This window comes from Amphibalanus amphitrite, unplaced genomic scaffold (genome assembly GCF_019059575.1).
Source record: "Amphibalanus amphitrite isolate SeventyFive unplaced genomic scaffold, NRLGWU_Aamphi_draft 000885F_arrow, whole genome shotgun sequence".
Classification (NCBI taxonomy): domain Eukaryota; kingdom Metazoa; phylum Arthropoda; class Thecostraca; order Balanomorpha; family Balanidae; genus Amphibalanus; species Amphibalanus amphitrite.
The window spans coordinates 115,681-131,974 of record NW_024882379.1 but is presented as its reverse complement, the minus strand read 5'-3'; the positions used below and the strand labels follow the sequence as shown (position 1 = coordinate 131,974).

The following is a 16,294-nucleotide window of genomic DNA, read 5'->3' as shown; positions in this document are numbered from 1 at the left end:
CACGAGCGCACCAACCGCCACTTTTACCCATGCCAACATGACGACGATTTAGCCGATGGATGATCCAAACGTTCTGGCAAGCGGTGGATGTGCTGGACGCCTAAGCGCACGGCCGCCAACGCTGAACGTTTTGAAGTTTGGCTCACCTGGTCAATGTTCTGGGCGTCCTGACGCCTAGCGAATGTTCAGTGCGTTTTACCGTTGAACGGACGATCTGGACGAGTACGTCCTGAACGTTTGGACGAAAATGACAGTAGTTTGTCCTAGTTAGGCAGCCAGACGTCTAGGAACAGCACCTCTGGAGATCCAGGAGGCTGTTGAGAGTTCCGATGCGAGACCCAGAATGAAGCACATATTTGTCAGATGCCCAGCCTCGTTGCAGCTTAAGTCGGTCATCTGCGATCCGTTCGTAGTATGATCCGAAGTAAGGGGACGGTATACGTAGAAGTGAGCAGCTTCAAATGATAATCACCTATCTAAGACCTCATAACTGATGCAGAATAATTGGGCAAAGTATCTAGTTAGACTTCTGAGATTGATAACGTTTTCTATGTGGCTCATTTGACGGTATTTTGTGAGCATAAGAAGGATATTTGTTGTACTCTGTTTCCGTACCATGTAAGGCTTACGCCGGATAAGCTTTCTAATGATGAGAAGCACGGTAATGTCACCAGGACATTAAAGCGCCAAGGAGAACGTAGACTATCTGTCTTTTTTACAGTCTCTAGCGAAGATAATTGCGCATCGCTGTGTCATTTGCTTTTTTTTTGCCGACAGTTTGGAACTAAGAAGCTCTTGTCTGCCGATGACTTACGGTTGAATATACGCATGTCCTCGGACGCCACATCCATACTTGTGGGGTTGTGTCTGCAGTGCTGTCATAAAGCATTAGAGCGTTTTGTTCTACCAGTTTTACGAACGGAAACGCAGACACTCTCTATCTACCAAGAATACACCTACGTAATGATGGCATACTGCATATTCGACAGAACTAACATCAAAACTATCCTGTGTAACACACCTGAGTAAGACCAACAGACATATACGTCTCTAATCGTTCCATGTTTGAGGCATACGAGGCCACGCGCCCAAGGCGCTACATCATTCCGATATTGACATAGACACCGACGTTGCACGTCACTCGTTAACGGTTTTCGCGGTACACCTATCAATGCTGAGCAGCGTTTCGTCTAGCCTTTTGTCAAAACATTTCTTCTAACCAGGTGTCATATGTCTATACGTCTATGGGGACAGTCAATATGCTCTCCCATTAGGGAGGAGGCGCTGCAGGACATTGGTGGCCTTCGTTATTTCCGCTGAATTTATGTTTCCTTGGAAACAGTCGCTACATGAGGCTATAATTTGATAGCTTTATTTCCTTGGTACCTATCTAATCGTACTTATGCACTGTATGACGCTATTCAAAAACGCACAAAGACAAGCCAATTTACCTTTGGCACAGGCAGCCGTGGCCGCCCGTTTGCGACTCGATTATGGTAGGCGTCATCGAGCGGTCAATGCCATTCACTGACCACCGTCGAGTTCTTGTACACGTTGGCGTATTCCAAACAGTACATTTTACCCTATAGCCAGTGTGTTTCGTTTGTATGGACTCGATGAAATAAGAACACGTCTAGCTGGCAAGACCAGGCTGCCTCCAAAGGCGCTCCGTTTTGTGGACAGCTCGCATTCCCAGGCGGTGCACCAGTAGACGAAGATCTCCACGTCGTCTCTCCATCCTGACTGTGTTTTGGGTGTTTGGCGAAACGTCTGATAAGGTGGTGTGTGTAGACAATCCATTAACATTTTCTACTTGGAACATATCGGGAAAGCGCCGTTGGAGGACTAGAATGGCGGTGCCGGAGGCTGGCGCTTCTGCGACCGGCGGAGTGCAGCAAGAGGTCAGGCGCCTCGCGCTCTGGTTCCTCGAGCACACCACCATTCACGGGCTGGGACATTTGGCCGAAAGTGGAAGCTGCGCCTGGCGGCTTTTCTGGACACTGATGGTGCTCTTCTCAGCGGGAATGCTGACTAGTTCCGTGTTCACGATCACGAAACAAACGCTCGTTCACAGAGTAAGCACGTCCACCGTGCGTCAGGAGACGCCAGCCAGCCTGCCGATCCCTGCCGTCACCCTGTGTGCGGGCCACTTCTTCAGCCGGCCGAGCGCCGAGAGGCTGAACGTGTCGGCGAGGATGGCTGCCTACCTGTCCACCACGGCCAGCGGCTTCATCAGCAGCGACGACGACCCGCCGGACGTCGCCCAGCTGCGGCTGGAGACGCTGGAGGCGGAGCTGCAGGAGCTGCTGCGCCGCTCCGAGCTGACGTTGCCGGAGCTGTTCGACCAGCTGTCGCCCAGCTGCGAGGACACGGTGTCCAGCTGCCGGCTCGGCCGGCGCGCGTCGCTGAACGGCTCCGAGTGCTGCGGCCGGCTGCTGCGCGCCGTGTACACGCCGCTCGGCCGCTGCTGGACCACGCTCGGCACAGACATCCGACAGGGCATGGCCGGCGCCCGGTTCGGCCTGCACCTGGTGCTGCAGAATGAGGCCGCGCCGGCCGACATGGACTTCTCTGAGCTGCATATTGATCCGCCCAGCGACGAGCTCCGGGTGGTGGCCACCAACCACTACACGCCGCCGGCTTTCGCCGTCATGAACCGCGCCGTGGTGGCCGCTGTCGGCCAGGAGGTGAAGCTGCAGGTGTGGAAGGAGGAGCACGACATCACGGCGGAGCGGACGCCACTGCTGGGCGGCCCACCCGACTGCCAGCCGGTGCCGCTGGCCGCCGAGCCGCCGCCCGCTGCCGTCGCCGGCGCCGCCAGCTGCATGGTCCACGAGCTGCTCCAGGTGTACGCCGACAGCTGCGGCTGCCGCCACCTAGGCATGGACGTGCTGGAGTCGGAATCCCCAAGGGCGGCGCTGCCGATCTGTACGCCGCAGCAGACACTCAGCTGTGCCGCCGACCAGGTACAGCAGATGCTCGCTAACGCATCTCACAGCTCCATAGCTTGCAGGCCAGCGTGCGTCTCAGACTGGATAAGGGTCACGACTGCCTACGAGCATCGACCGGTCGAAGATGCCAACACCACCGCCTTCACCATCTTCTACTCGGAGGTGGTGTTCACCAGAGTCTCTGCCGTGGTGCCCGGGTTCTTGTACTGGTACCAGGGCGTCGGAGGTGTGGCTGGTCTCTTTTTCGGCATGAGCGTGCTCAGCCTGGGGGAGCTTCTGGTATTTGTAGCAGCGATTGGAAAGGAATTTCTGCGGCTGCTGACGGGAGCTCCGTGGTCGAACCGAAATCAAGGCCGGCGCCGGGTGCATAACCAGGGGTAAAAAGGGCAACGGGAAGCCGGCATGGTAGCGTCGTTAGCCCACGCCCTGGTGGGGGGGGGGGGGGCTATTTTTTGCTCTCCCCTCCAGACTTTTCGATATATCTGCAGAACTGCTGCGTCGATCATCAACATTTCAGTACCCTCCCGGGCATGAATTTTACTTATTGTGACAATTTTTTCCAAAGGCTATGATAGGTTGGCCAATGACGTCAGAGTGACGTCATGTTCTGCCGTCTTCGACAAAGAAAGGTTTCGCGGGAAGAGCTGTCAGGCCTACCTATAGCTTTGAAGATACAGAAAAATGTTTAGGACATAAAAGGTGTATAATTACCAGGGCATCTAAAGTGTCAAAATTCTGAAATTTTCGGATTTTGACCCCATAAATCAAAATATTCTTTTTGAATAGGAATACATAATAATAGCCAAAGAATCCAAAAAGTTCTATTTTCGAAAAACCGAAATGTATGTGATGGCCCCTGCCGACTTCTATTCATATCCAAATTTTAGATCAATAATTCGTTTTTTGGCGAAGTTATAGCGAAAAAACTGTTCAAAATTGTTGACGTCAAAATTTCAAACTCAATTTTTAGCAATTCAACACGTAGCGCAAAACAAAGACTACCATTAGACTCGCGGTGAGCTGCATCGCATCAATACCCATTTTAAGCAAAAAATATCAACTTTGAAATTTGATTTTTTTTTTACCTGACATTGACCTGACGTCCACCAGGAAGTGACCTAAATCTAAACCGTTCCTGATGGTCTTATCGACGTGTTTTTTCCAAATCCCATATCTGTTTTCGGTGAATTTTCGGGAAGCACAAAAGATCCCATTAAAACATGTCCAATCAATCCTGATCAAATATGTGTGACTTAGAAATGAAAACTTGCCGTAAAACGTGCATCGCACGCATCGCACAGCCCTATAGTAAAATTGGGTTCATGTGCTGACCCTTGGTGACCTGACCTGACCTGGCATTATCAGTGACCTCTACTAGCAACATTTGTACTAGACAACATACGCGGCTATCGCTGAATTTCGATAAAATGCGTTTTACTCGATGTTATGGCGCATTCCCTAGAAGACCCGTGAACGGCAAAACATTTTATCTAACCTGACCTGTGACACCATCGGAAACCCCGAGGTCAATGAAATTGGATTTCCTTCAACAAATTCGACAGGGCCTTCGAACACCGTTTGAATTCCGTTCAGTAGCTTCAGAGATACGAGTGGGGGGGGGGGGCAAAACATAGCCCTCCCCCACCAGGACGTGTTATAAACAGACCCCACCAGGACGCGGGTTAGAGAAGAAGGTAAAAAAAAAATTACCGGGAGAATATAAATAACATAAGGCTTCAGGTAAAACAGCAAAAAAGTAAGAATGCGAAGGAAATACAAAAATATATAGAAAAACATAAGCAACAAGCGTGGGCAAAAGTGTGTACGAAAAACCGTTGTCGGCATTCCTTTAAGTAGTTAGGCATGTGTCGCTGCTAATGGCTTGTATCGCTTTTACATTGATGCTTGACGGTTTTTGTCGGGGAGGGGGTGTACGGTTTCTGTACGAGTCCTCGTGCATACGAGTAGACCCAAATATGGGTAACCGTAACTGACGCTGAAATGTATGTAGGTACAGCGCATGCTGCGTCTACCTATCTTACCATCGTCCCTTGAATTTCAAAACTTTAAAATTTGTCCCGTCTACGCAATCATTAAAAAAAGAGGACAAATGAAAATGTTGAACACGTCAATATAGCACCCTATATAGCACATAAATAGATTGATATGTCAGGTCAACTATGGAGTTGCCAAGCAACCCGTGCCACAACAAAGTCAGGCAACTGACTGAGCCGTCTGAAAACGTTGCATGGGCAATTAAAAGACTGCTATTTGGAGACTGTTTAGCCGCGACTTTTCTAGTAATTGGGCATTGGGATGTCATCTGAACAAATCCTCCACCGAAATAACTGAACTAAGAGAAGAGAGCTCTATGTTTTATTTTGATTTGTTTTTCCATGTTCTCAGTAGCGTCACATGCAGCTCACTTTTCGACGGTTCCTTTCAGTCGCACAATTCAGACCCAACCGACCTCTTCAGAGACCCTGAATACACCCGTGGCACTGACCTGCCAAACACGCCTCACGTGCAGCCCGCAGCCCCGTAGTGTCACCCCACTCCCAGCGAGTCTCGTCATCGGACGTGATTTTATTGTACCGACTTTCATCTCACATTGACTCACACATTGAACTAGAGGCTGAGACGGAGCCAGGTCGGTGGCGGCCCGGGGGGAGTGGGGGGGGGACGGCATGGCACACCTCCCTCCCTGCCCAGCCCCAGTGGCCGTGGACACAAGTATCACAAAAACGAGGCCCAGATTCAGATGGCGGGAGTTTAGTTCTGTAAACAAACAACATAACGGTACATGTTGGCACAACAAGATTAACAGCGATATAGTAAAGATTTCAAAAACCTTACCCTACCAAATACAAAATCTCCTCCGTTAAAATAGTGTGCCTATATGCCAAATATGTATAGCAAGCGAAGGGAGCAACAGACAGATGATTTTCACCAGCGAAACAAATGTATTATAAATAGCCTCTAATCATGATTTAAAATACAAAAGTTATAAAAAGGAAACCTACCATTGAGGAACAGCTACTCTGTCAATGCCAGTTTACAAAACGCACTTAACAATACACAGCACACGTGCGGTCGAGCCGCGGCACACGGTACAGAGCGCGGGCGGGGGCGGGGGCGGGGGCGGGGGCGGGGGCGGATCTGAGATCTGCACCGCGGGCGGCGACACGGCACACCCGACATTATGCTCCAGGCGGTCGGCTACATAGGGCAGTGACGTCGAAGCAAAGGAATAATACTGGGACTGCAACGGAATACAGAAGGCACTCTGGCGTTGGCCTGTGACGGGCCGACAGCAGGCGGGCAGGAGGGGTCCGACTGGGCAACGTGAGCGGGACACTCGGCGAGTCTCTACAAACATTCGCGCTCGCCTGAAAGCCCGGAACCTCTCCAAGTATATGGTATAAAAAGGGAGCAATAGAATGTGTGAGCACGACCTTTGTACATACATAATGACATTGGCATCCCCGACATGTTCTATCTGCGGGGCCACCTCATAAGCTTCTGAAACATTTTGATTTTTAACGCAACAGCTATAGGCGGCCCGCGCGCGACCGGCTCAGAGCGGGCATTCCAACAGTACAGTGACCATACACTACACAGCATAGGTGTTGTGGCAAGGACTGCGGGCCGCGGGGCGCACAGAGAGATGAATGATTGGAATCGGTCAGGGTCCCTTCGTCTTACGGCCGTTATCGGCGACCTTGTGTCGCTTAACCCTACTCATTATGGCCACACGGGTCCTACGGTTGCTTCTATCCCTTACACTAGTTTATACACCGACAGCTTGATCCGGAATTAGCACGACATCAGAACGCCATGCAGCCGAAAACATGGAAACAGTCGAGCGCAGCGTGTCTGGGAACGAGCGCGGAGCGCCGGGCGCCACTTTTGATTGACTCGGGCGATTCGGAGGCGGCTGCGCCGGTCTCGGCCGCTGCTGTGGACCCGGCGGCGGCTGCCGGGGACGGTGGGTGTTCGACGCGTGTTGTGCACCCTGCTAGCGGACACTGGGCTGGGACGGACAGCGCTCGGCTCGGCGGCGCGCTGCCGGCCGTCCGACTGGGCTGAGCATGTTTAGGGGGCGCTGGTGAGGAGGAGCACACGTGCGGCGGGCACTGGCACACGTGGGACACACGTGCTGCGGCAACTTCGTCGTCAACCCCACGCACACGCACACACCAACCAACAAGCATGTCCGCGACAGCGCGCGCGCGACACCGAGGGAGCTTCCACTGCCGGTCCCGGGCCGGTGCTCAACAAAGAGGAGCCACAGCTTCGGATCCACGCCAACCGAAAGGCACCCAGCCACGAACGGTGGAGGCAGGTCGCTTCAGCAGCTGCCGCCATATTCTTGTAAAATTCCATTCTGAGTTGACAAAGACAGAAGAGTGGCGTTTCTTTGCCGAGCATTTACAGGCCACCGGCCCGTGAATTCTCGGCAAAAGCATCACCCTCTTTTTCGTTTCATCAAACCGCACGAAACATTCTCAAGAGAACAACAACAGCTTCTCGACCTAACCCCAGCCTGTTCGCAGCACGCAATGCCCGAGGTCGAGAGCAGACCGCGCCGCCGGGCCCACTTAAAGCTCCGAGAGAAACCGGGTCCGGCTATCACATTCAACATCAGCACAGTGCAGTGGGCGGCGGGAGGCGCGCTTGGCTGCCTACGAGGAGCTAGCGGCGCCGCGCTATCACATGTTGGGGATGACGTAGCCCTGGTTGGGCAGAGACAGCATGGCCGGCTCCAGGCAGGGCAGCTCGCCCAGGTGGTGCGCGCCCGTCAGCTTGGCGCGGCCCGGCGGCGGCCGCTGCGACTGGGGCGACGGGGGTGTGTGCCGCTGCGGAGCCCCCTTCCGCTTCGACTCGGCGTCTGGCGGCCGGTGCGACTTCATGTGCGCGTTGCGGCTCTTCACCTTGTAGAACACCCTGAGGAAGACGCGATCGTGTTAGCTCAGAAGGGCTGAGCGATGGGAAACGATACGATGGACGGTTGAAAAAATCAGTGGCCTTTAAGTTGGTAGCGTCAGCGATTCTAAGCCCATTTAGGGCCGGAACTTTTAGTCATATATTGCATGAAATGGCAGTTCTGGAAGCATCAAGCAATTTCGAACTATGACCGTTTCAGTACAAGCAAACTAAAGGGACTTTCCACTTGACTTATCGTAAGCCTTTTGAAGTTTGAACGCAAACAGTCCAGTTATGCGTAAACAGGACTGTAGCCGACTTTGCAAAACAATCCTCATGAAGAACTCTTGCAGACCCCACAACTCGGTACTCACTTTCCGCAGAGTTTGCAGGGAAACTCCTCGGTGCCATCGCCTTGGCTGGAGGCCGGGGAAGCCGCCGACGCGCTGTTACGCTTGTCCGGGGTGGGAGACCTGGTCTTCACCCTCGACTGAAGCCTAGCGTGCGCCGGCAGCACACCCCGCGGTGCGTAACCCTGCAACGAACCGCGCTGGTGAGACGTTTCCAGAGAAACTAGCGGACAGAGACCGTCGGAACAATCACACATTAGGTGATGACAGGATGTGTTGAAGTGACAGGGGGACTTGATGTGCCGACGGGACACAAGGGATGATGACGTCGCACGTGATGGTGAAACAGGCTCCAGGGAATGTTTGTTTGTGTGTTTTGAACGATCATTTGTCATCGTGAAGTAACGTTTGTCAAAGACTTTGCGATGACGGTACTAAGAACCCATCACTCAGATCGATGCACGATGATGATGACGCTTATTGGTGGGCGCACTGCTTTTGTCGCCGGTAGACTCATCAGTGAAACATTGGGCGGAAAAGATGTAGCGCTGGTGAATGGACTGGTTGCGAAAAACTGTATGGGAACGGTTGTCAATCGTCTAGAAACCAAACAACTTCCTTTTCATTGCGAACGACAAAACATATTGGTGAGCGGCACTGCTGTATTAGCAACGTGTTGTAGGTATCGTTCATCGTCATGGATCATCAAACCGACGCCGCAAACGTCTCCGACCATCTTAGCGCTCTGTTCACCGCAAGAGTGCACCGTGCACGTAAATCCTCCTGACTTCGCATGGCCAGTCTCGGACAGCCAGGAGCCTTATCTCGCGAGCTCTGGATTCTTGAGGCGACGTAATCGGATCTCGCGTATCTGGCCAGCTCTTCACTGGTAATCTGCTATTTTCCGGCGCAATTAGGAGTCGTTAGCGGTCAGATTCGGACCAGATGCTACGATCGTTTTTATTGCCCTCTTTGTATCTGTTTAACTCAGCTGATGCAGATTGGTGTAGGTAGGTACTACAGGAAAGCTACTGCTACAGGCAAGAATCCAGCTGCTCTAAAATCTACAGAAGCGCAGTAGTTGGACATAGGTACTTGTGATCAGAATGCAGATGCAAATTATAATAAACAACTAACTATAGTTACTACTAACTTATAATAAACATATGATATTTTCACTTATTTTTATTTATCGTTTATTTATTTCATGTACTTTATTCACATACTATTGAGATCATGGCCTTCATTAATATTTTTTTCATATGTCTGAGGTCGAGGCACGGGATAAAAAACAGATATTTTCTAGCTAGCGTGGACTCACGAAGCGTTGCACTGAGACATAACGATTACCTTTCGATGACGGCTTTCGGCTTTCGCCTACCAAAGGGTTCGGGAACTTAATTGCCAACAACAGCCTCAAAAAGTCACCCGAATGACATTGAAAACAGGTGTAACGTCATCATCTGCATTGACAAGCACCTAACCAAGGCTACGGAGTGCACAGGCGCGCATTATTCTGGGTCCAAACGGGTCCGTCACCCACCCACGCAGTCTGCTGGCCAAGTGTGGACGGTCAGCACTCGGTCAGACATCTGACTCAGCTGCTGACACCAGCGCTGACCATCAGATCAGCGGTCCGTCCCTGACTCACACCTCACCGCAGCCCGCGCTGACCTCAGGGCTCGCCTGCCGCCGACCGCCCGGAAACACGAGCCGACAGTAGATGATTCACTTAAGTCCATTACGGAATTTAAGCCAATGGCTGCGTAATTACATTTCCACGTCATTTCTCACAAACGGCGACGGCCCCGGCAGCGACCGCCGCCCGTCGGCAGTGGCCCGTGTGTGGATGGACATTCCGACCCGATGTATGACCGGAAGAGTTGCCGTAACGTGTCAGGATCGCTGTCGGCTCCTCGGAGAGAATGTCGAGTCCTAGCTGGAGAATTGAAGTAAGTTCTTGATCAGGACAGCAGTTCTGATGTATGATCGCAACTGGTAACTGTCCCGTCCATGACTACAGAATAGAATCCACATATGTGGTGCGAGAGAACTGTATGATCAGATTAACTTGTATGAAAGATTTCGATCGGCATTCTCTCAGCGTGTTAACTCCTGGAAACGCGACAAGATAAGGCGTCCAAGAAGTGAAGATGACAGGGATTAGGCTTGTGAATCACGTCATATGAACTAGTGTGCCAGCCGCCGCCTCCCATTTCCCAGAAGTGGAATATGTGCGATTTTATCAAAGGTTATGATTCTCATTGATGACGATACCATGAATCTGGATATGGATAATCTGGATCCTGATCTGGAAAATCTGGATTGAACGATCATAAGCTGGCACTGACGATTCCGTCTTTAAGAAGAAAATAATTTACCAATATGTTCGTGACGTCACCACGACTGGATCACGGGATCAGGAGTCGTTAGGTTCGTGAGGTACGAGTCACGCCCTCACGCACAGCGGCGAGACTACTTACCGGTGTGGAGCAGCCGTCGCTGTAGTCGCCGCAAGGGTAGGCCATCGCCTTGACGTCCGGACAGAAGCCTTCGTACTGCGAACAGAGGAGACACATCAGTCAGAGCTATGTCTCACGACATAAACACGACACACATCACGGAGAGCACCAAACACCGTCACGGACCGGGTGCCAGTGCCAGTGGGCAGCGGACAACAGATGACAATCAGCCGAGGAGAGCAGGAAAGCTGTCAACTGAATCTGGCCACGCTGGTTCGATCGGTTGAAGTCAGTCACCCCACATAAGGTCCAGTTCAAGGTCTAGTCACTCAGTTATGCCTACAATACCCTGTTAGAAACGCAGACAACGCACAAAGAAACGTCTAGTTTCCTCGTGTTCCGTTATTTATAAATCACATGGGACCAGGCCTCTGGAATTGACACTTCCGCCTTCCGTAATTCATAAATGTAGACTGGTGCTGTCAGCCATTGTCCTTTTAAGACACACAGCCCATGATGTAATTCTGATATCCAGACATTACCAAGCCTCCTTCCAGCGTCTCAACATAGTCCAACCGCCACGATAAGTAGGTATATGTTTTGAAGTCTGAGCTCTCAATACCGAGTCGCAAGGCTTTGGAGACCCGAGAGCCGGACATGTCAGGTTCGGGGCGTGACGATAGCACGTTGTCACGACTCACGACAACTGGGTGGTATGAGAAAGGACGCCAGTGATCGGACAAAGGAAGGCGAAATTTAGAACATACGAGTGGCTATTTTTATGGTCTGGCACTACTAAACTAGGTAAGCACGAAACTGCGGCTCGTAGACGAAGACACGTATGCTGTTAGTCATTGTTCTTTCTGGTGCAAACGGTTCATGATTAAATAATAATCCCTACGTAAGTCACTTTTAAGCTACATCTGTGTTTCCGGCGTAAGGAAGGAATGGTGATTATCATTCTTTGGTGAAGGATCTGCGGCGAAACACGCGCGTCCTCCCCAACGATATGTGGCTGGGAGCCTCGCCTTCTGCTGGTCATCAAGATGACTGATGAGGTAAGCACCTATTTATAACGCTTCCTGTGTACCATGCCAAGTTCTCCCCCACCCACTTTTCTAGCCTCTTCTGTGAATGATTAAGCCCGATAGCCCCGGTTTCAAACGACGAAAGAAACTCGTCTTCTCGCATAAGGTGTGTAATGAATGGGTATACGCCAACCATTATCCAGCGAGTCTCACCATGTAAACCATAGAGTCTAATTACATAGATGTCATAGATGTCTAATTACAGGTCCGCCGATATTAACGTTCCAGCCCGACCCCGTCCTTACCGGCTGTGCAGCGCCGACTGTCCCGGCTGGCACCGGGTGCTGCGGGTGCTGCGGATGCTGCGGGTGCTGCTGCGGATGCTGAGGGTGCTGCGGGTGCTGCGACGGCGGCGGGTGCTGGACCTGAGGCGGCTGCTCCTCCGGCGCCGGGCCCGCGCGCATGCGCATCTGCAGCTGCTCCTCGCGCTGTTTGCGCAAGCTGCGCAGCCTTTTGTACTCGTCCACGCAGATCCGTTTCCAGAGGAAGTAAAACTGGACGCACTCCCTGGTCGACTTGGTTAGCACCTGGGAACGGACACAGACGCAACAGGTCAGTGCCGCCGTGGCCAGCGCTTTCTGCACGGCACGGCTAACTAAAAACTAATACGAGCATAAAAAGCAATATCACGAACCATAAACAATAACTCATAAATCACTGCCATCGTAGCCGTCAAACATGGACCGTTTTATAGGCGTCATGACGAGAATTACCCACAGTGCACCGCCTCCTCAACCTCAACTAAAAAATCCGTCTTGCAGTAAGTGTCCAGCAATGTTGCAGACCGCCACCTCTGCTGCCCTCCTCTGATTGTGGGATCCATGGAGCGCCACGCTGTCTGGAGGCACCTGCACACGACTGCTGGCCGCTCTCCTGGCCAAATCCCGGCATCTTGCCGAACCGGTCCTTGTCGAGAGCACGGCGGTCCCATTGATGCCCCGTCTCTCCCACGGCGACCGTGACAGGGTGGAAAGTCCGCTGGCCACCATTGGACTTGTTCCAGTATCCTCGCCCCAGTAACCCGGCCGTCAGGACCGTCATGAGGGAGCTCGAATGAGCTTGGAGACGGTTCTCTATCAGATATGTCCTATGGTATCTGGGCGGGGCTAGTAAACCAGTCGAGAAATGCTGGGTGTGCTCAGAGGGACGATTCTTTCCTCCGCCTCTCTTTTTCTCTCTTTCTCTTTCCCTCTCCCCCTCTCTCTCTTACCCTCTCTTTTTCCTCTCTCTGTTCTCTCGCTCTCCTCCTGACATCCTTTAGAGTGGCTCGTTCTCCTCTTGCGGTTCTCAGTTACTTTTATTCGTCCTGGGAGTACCTCGATAATCGGACAGGGTAGGTCTCGTTAATCGGGCACGGCGCCGCCCCATGGGGACGACGGTTCATGGCGGAGGGCGGGCGGGCGCCGCGGCGGCGGGCCCCAACAACAATGGCCGCCGTTTGCCACGGCCCGGTAAACGACGACTGATAGGCCGGGGAGTCCCGGTACAATGACTTGAATTTAAAACGAGGGTAAACGGATAAAGCCTAGGGGAAGGGCAATGGTGACGCATCAGGCAAGCAGTTGACGAAGTAGCTCGTCACCACAGTCCACACGCAAATCATTAAGTCATCTGACGTTTAGACGTCGTCGCCGCCGTGCGGGTCTAGGCGTCCGCCAAGTGTCAGTCACCCTTCCGCGGGGAGCGACCTCTCGACACCAAGCGCGTCACGGTGTCGGCACACGACCGGCGTCGTCACGGCGTCACGACTGATGACGTCACGATGTCACGACTGGTGTGACGTCAGATCGGGCGACGATCGGGCGTCGGCGATCACAAGGCTCGGCCGCCGCCGCCGCGTCGCACCGCGCCGGCCAGGCCCTGACAATCCGTCATTTCCGGCTGAGCGGTGATGAGGCCGAGATAGCCAGGTAAGCACCGGTCGCGGCGTGCTCCAGCGCTCTACCGAACTCCACCAATCATCACCGTGGTATAATAAAGAACCTCGAGCTCCGTGCAGAGTTAAGAGCAGGTTTTTAATTCATATCCCTTTCATCGGAGGAGCGCCAATGAGTGACCCGATTCCTTATTATTGGAATTTGAAATGATTAAATGTCAAACATCTCATTGTAATAAGCTTACTGCAGCGAGCGACGAAACCGCAGCTTTTACCACAAACTTTTGGTCGCTGGAAACAGCTCCGATTCTGAAAGGCCTTAGAGGACGTTACCCGATTGTCGAGCCTGCACCTGCACAAAAAACGGACACCATATTTGTACTGCCCGGCAAAAATAGTTTCCAACGCATTTGCGATATAATATTCAAAAGCCCATGCTGCATTCATGAGGTTTGGTATCATAGGCAAAATGTGCCGGATATTTATATTTGTCTCGTGGCATGCACCAAATTTATCGCGATAAAAGCAGCGGTCCCATTTCAAAAGTCTATGTTAGGCAAACAATGAGACCATGATAAAAATATTGGACAGAAAAGCACCATAGGTGTCCGAGAGATTCACGATTGACCCGTGCAATTGGTTTAGTTTCGTCTTCATACACATTTCCTTCTCCTTGGGATTTGGTTGGCGATCGAACGTCAACTTGTGGCGTTTTCGAGAATGCAGTGACACACCACCGCTTCGATCGATCTATTGATCACAAGCGCATCTTTTAGTCAAACCCTTACATCACCGGCGGCCATCATTGCTGGGACAGGCCGGGGCGTCACCTTCTCAGAACAACTCCTGTAGCCTTCATCACTCGTCTAACCAGCCTCGAGTCCCCGGTTCCAGCGCCCCTTTCACATCTCCCGCTCCCGCCGCGTTGTCCGTCCGGCCCCGCCCGGCGGCACAGGTGGCTCCCTGTCCCACCTCGTAAACGGCGATCACCTCCAAAAAGACACGGCCGTACTATCTGGCGACATCGCGCCGCTACAAAAATGGCGCGCCAGGCATTCGCGCCGCGCCGAGCGTGAGAGCAGCGGTCGGCAGCCGCACGCGGCAAAAGTTCGCGCCAAAAATGTTGAGAACAAAGGCGGCTGACCCGGTGTTGCGCGAGGCGGCGCGGTGCGGCGGCGGGGTCTGAAGCGGGCAGATTACCGGTCCCCACCCGATCGCTGGTCACAGGGCCAGGGCGGACAGAGGGCCGAGGCCGACACCCGGAGACTGCCGACCGCCATTTTCTGGTAGGCGACGAAAAATGGCGCCAACAGACGGAGGGCCATGGCCGAGCAGTGGGCATTGTTGTCGGTCATAACAATAGACGAACAGCTGGGTTCTGGTGACGCTCGGGTGGTACATACTGGCGCTAATCGGCGTCCCTGGCGAGGTCCCCCGAAAAGCGTCGAGGGAGGGGCGGGAAGGGCGTTTGGGGACGCGGGTGGCATCGGGAAAATAAACTATGACTCATGGATGAATTTAGGTTCCTAGATAATTGATATTCAGAGGTCCAAGCGTTTACATCCACGACTCAAAAGCAATCGATAGATTTGGTCTGCTTCTGAGATTCGCCTAACGACGGGAACAAAAATCTGTTTTTTTAGAGAACCATTCACCATTTCTAAAAGCAGACTATATCTGGTACAACTCTAACAATTCTATCCAAGCAACTGAGGCAAGACAGCCTGAGCTGGGGGGACTCACCTCCTTGGAGACGCGCATGAAGTCCTTGTCGTACTTGGCCAGCGCCTGCTGGAAGGTCTGGATCTCGCGCTGGGTCCAGCGGCCAGCCTCCGAGCCACTCAGAGCCAGTAGTGGGTGATCGCTGGGCAGGTGCGGTGTCGGCTGCATCAGACGGTACATGGCGTCCTGCCAGTCACAGGGGCCAGGGGAGGGTCACAGTGGGGTCACAGAGGTCACAGTGATCAGACAAGGGTCACAGGGGTTAGAGTTAGACACTGGCCCAAGTAAGGTAAAAGGGGCTAGAAACGGGTAGTATTGGGGTAAAAAGTCACTGCGGTCAGAGAAAGTTCATAGCGGGGTCAGATAGGGTCATAGCGAGGTCACAAGAGTTAAAAACTGTTCACAAAGTGTCATGGTCCCATGAGCGAGAGGCCGCAGGGGTCATACTAACCCGTCATGACAAGAGGAAAGTCAAAATAGTAGCGTGACAATTTTAGAGGACATACCTACTTCTTTCAATTGAAAATATATCCATTGTCTCCCTATGAATGACAGCAATGCGGAAAAAGGAGCAGCTTCCGAGCGCATACCCTCTCGCACACACCTGATATATAGCTGGGAAAGAGGCACTGACCATTGTATGCTGAGCTGCTATTGTTTTCGATGAATAGCTCGTAACCGTTCGACACGCATCACGCATGACTTGGAGAAGACGGATGTATAAAATTCGTTTATCATGCGATGTTTGAATAACTATGCATTATAATGTTACAAACCACCATAAAACAACAAGGTGGTATTTGATTTATATTCATTGGGCAACGCGGTCAGTGACTGTGCCCACTGCCCACCTATATGTGTCCATACCTTGTGCAATGACCTTGGCCTATTACGAGGGTTCAACTCCCATTATGCAATT

At 52.3% G+C, this 16,294-nt stretch overlaps 1 protein-coding gene across 1 annotated transcript in view; it reads right to left on the bottom strand.

The window, feature by feature from the left end:
• Nucleotides 1-5,522: 5,522 nt before the first annotated feature.
• Nucleotides 5,523-16,294, bottom strand: part of LOC122367642 — a gene marked incomplete at its 5' end in the record, with an annotated part of 123,978 nt that continues 113,206 nt past the window's right edge. The window contains 5 exons of the mRNA XM_043340953.1: nucleotides 5,523-7,898; nucleotides 8,252-8,412; nucleotides 10,711-10,785; nucleotides 12,023-12,304; nucleotides 15,397-15,561. Coding sequence (XP_043196888.1) covers nucleotides 7,664-7,898; nucleotides 8,252-8,412; nucleotides 10,711-10,785; nucleotides 12,023-12,304; nucleotides 15,397-15,561 — 918 coding nt within the window. The remainder of the gene's footprint in view (nucleotides 7,899-8,251; nucleotides 8,413-10,710; nucleotides 10,786-12,022; nucleotides 12,305-15,396; nucleotides 15,562-16,294) is intronic.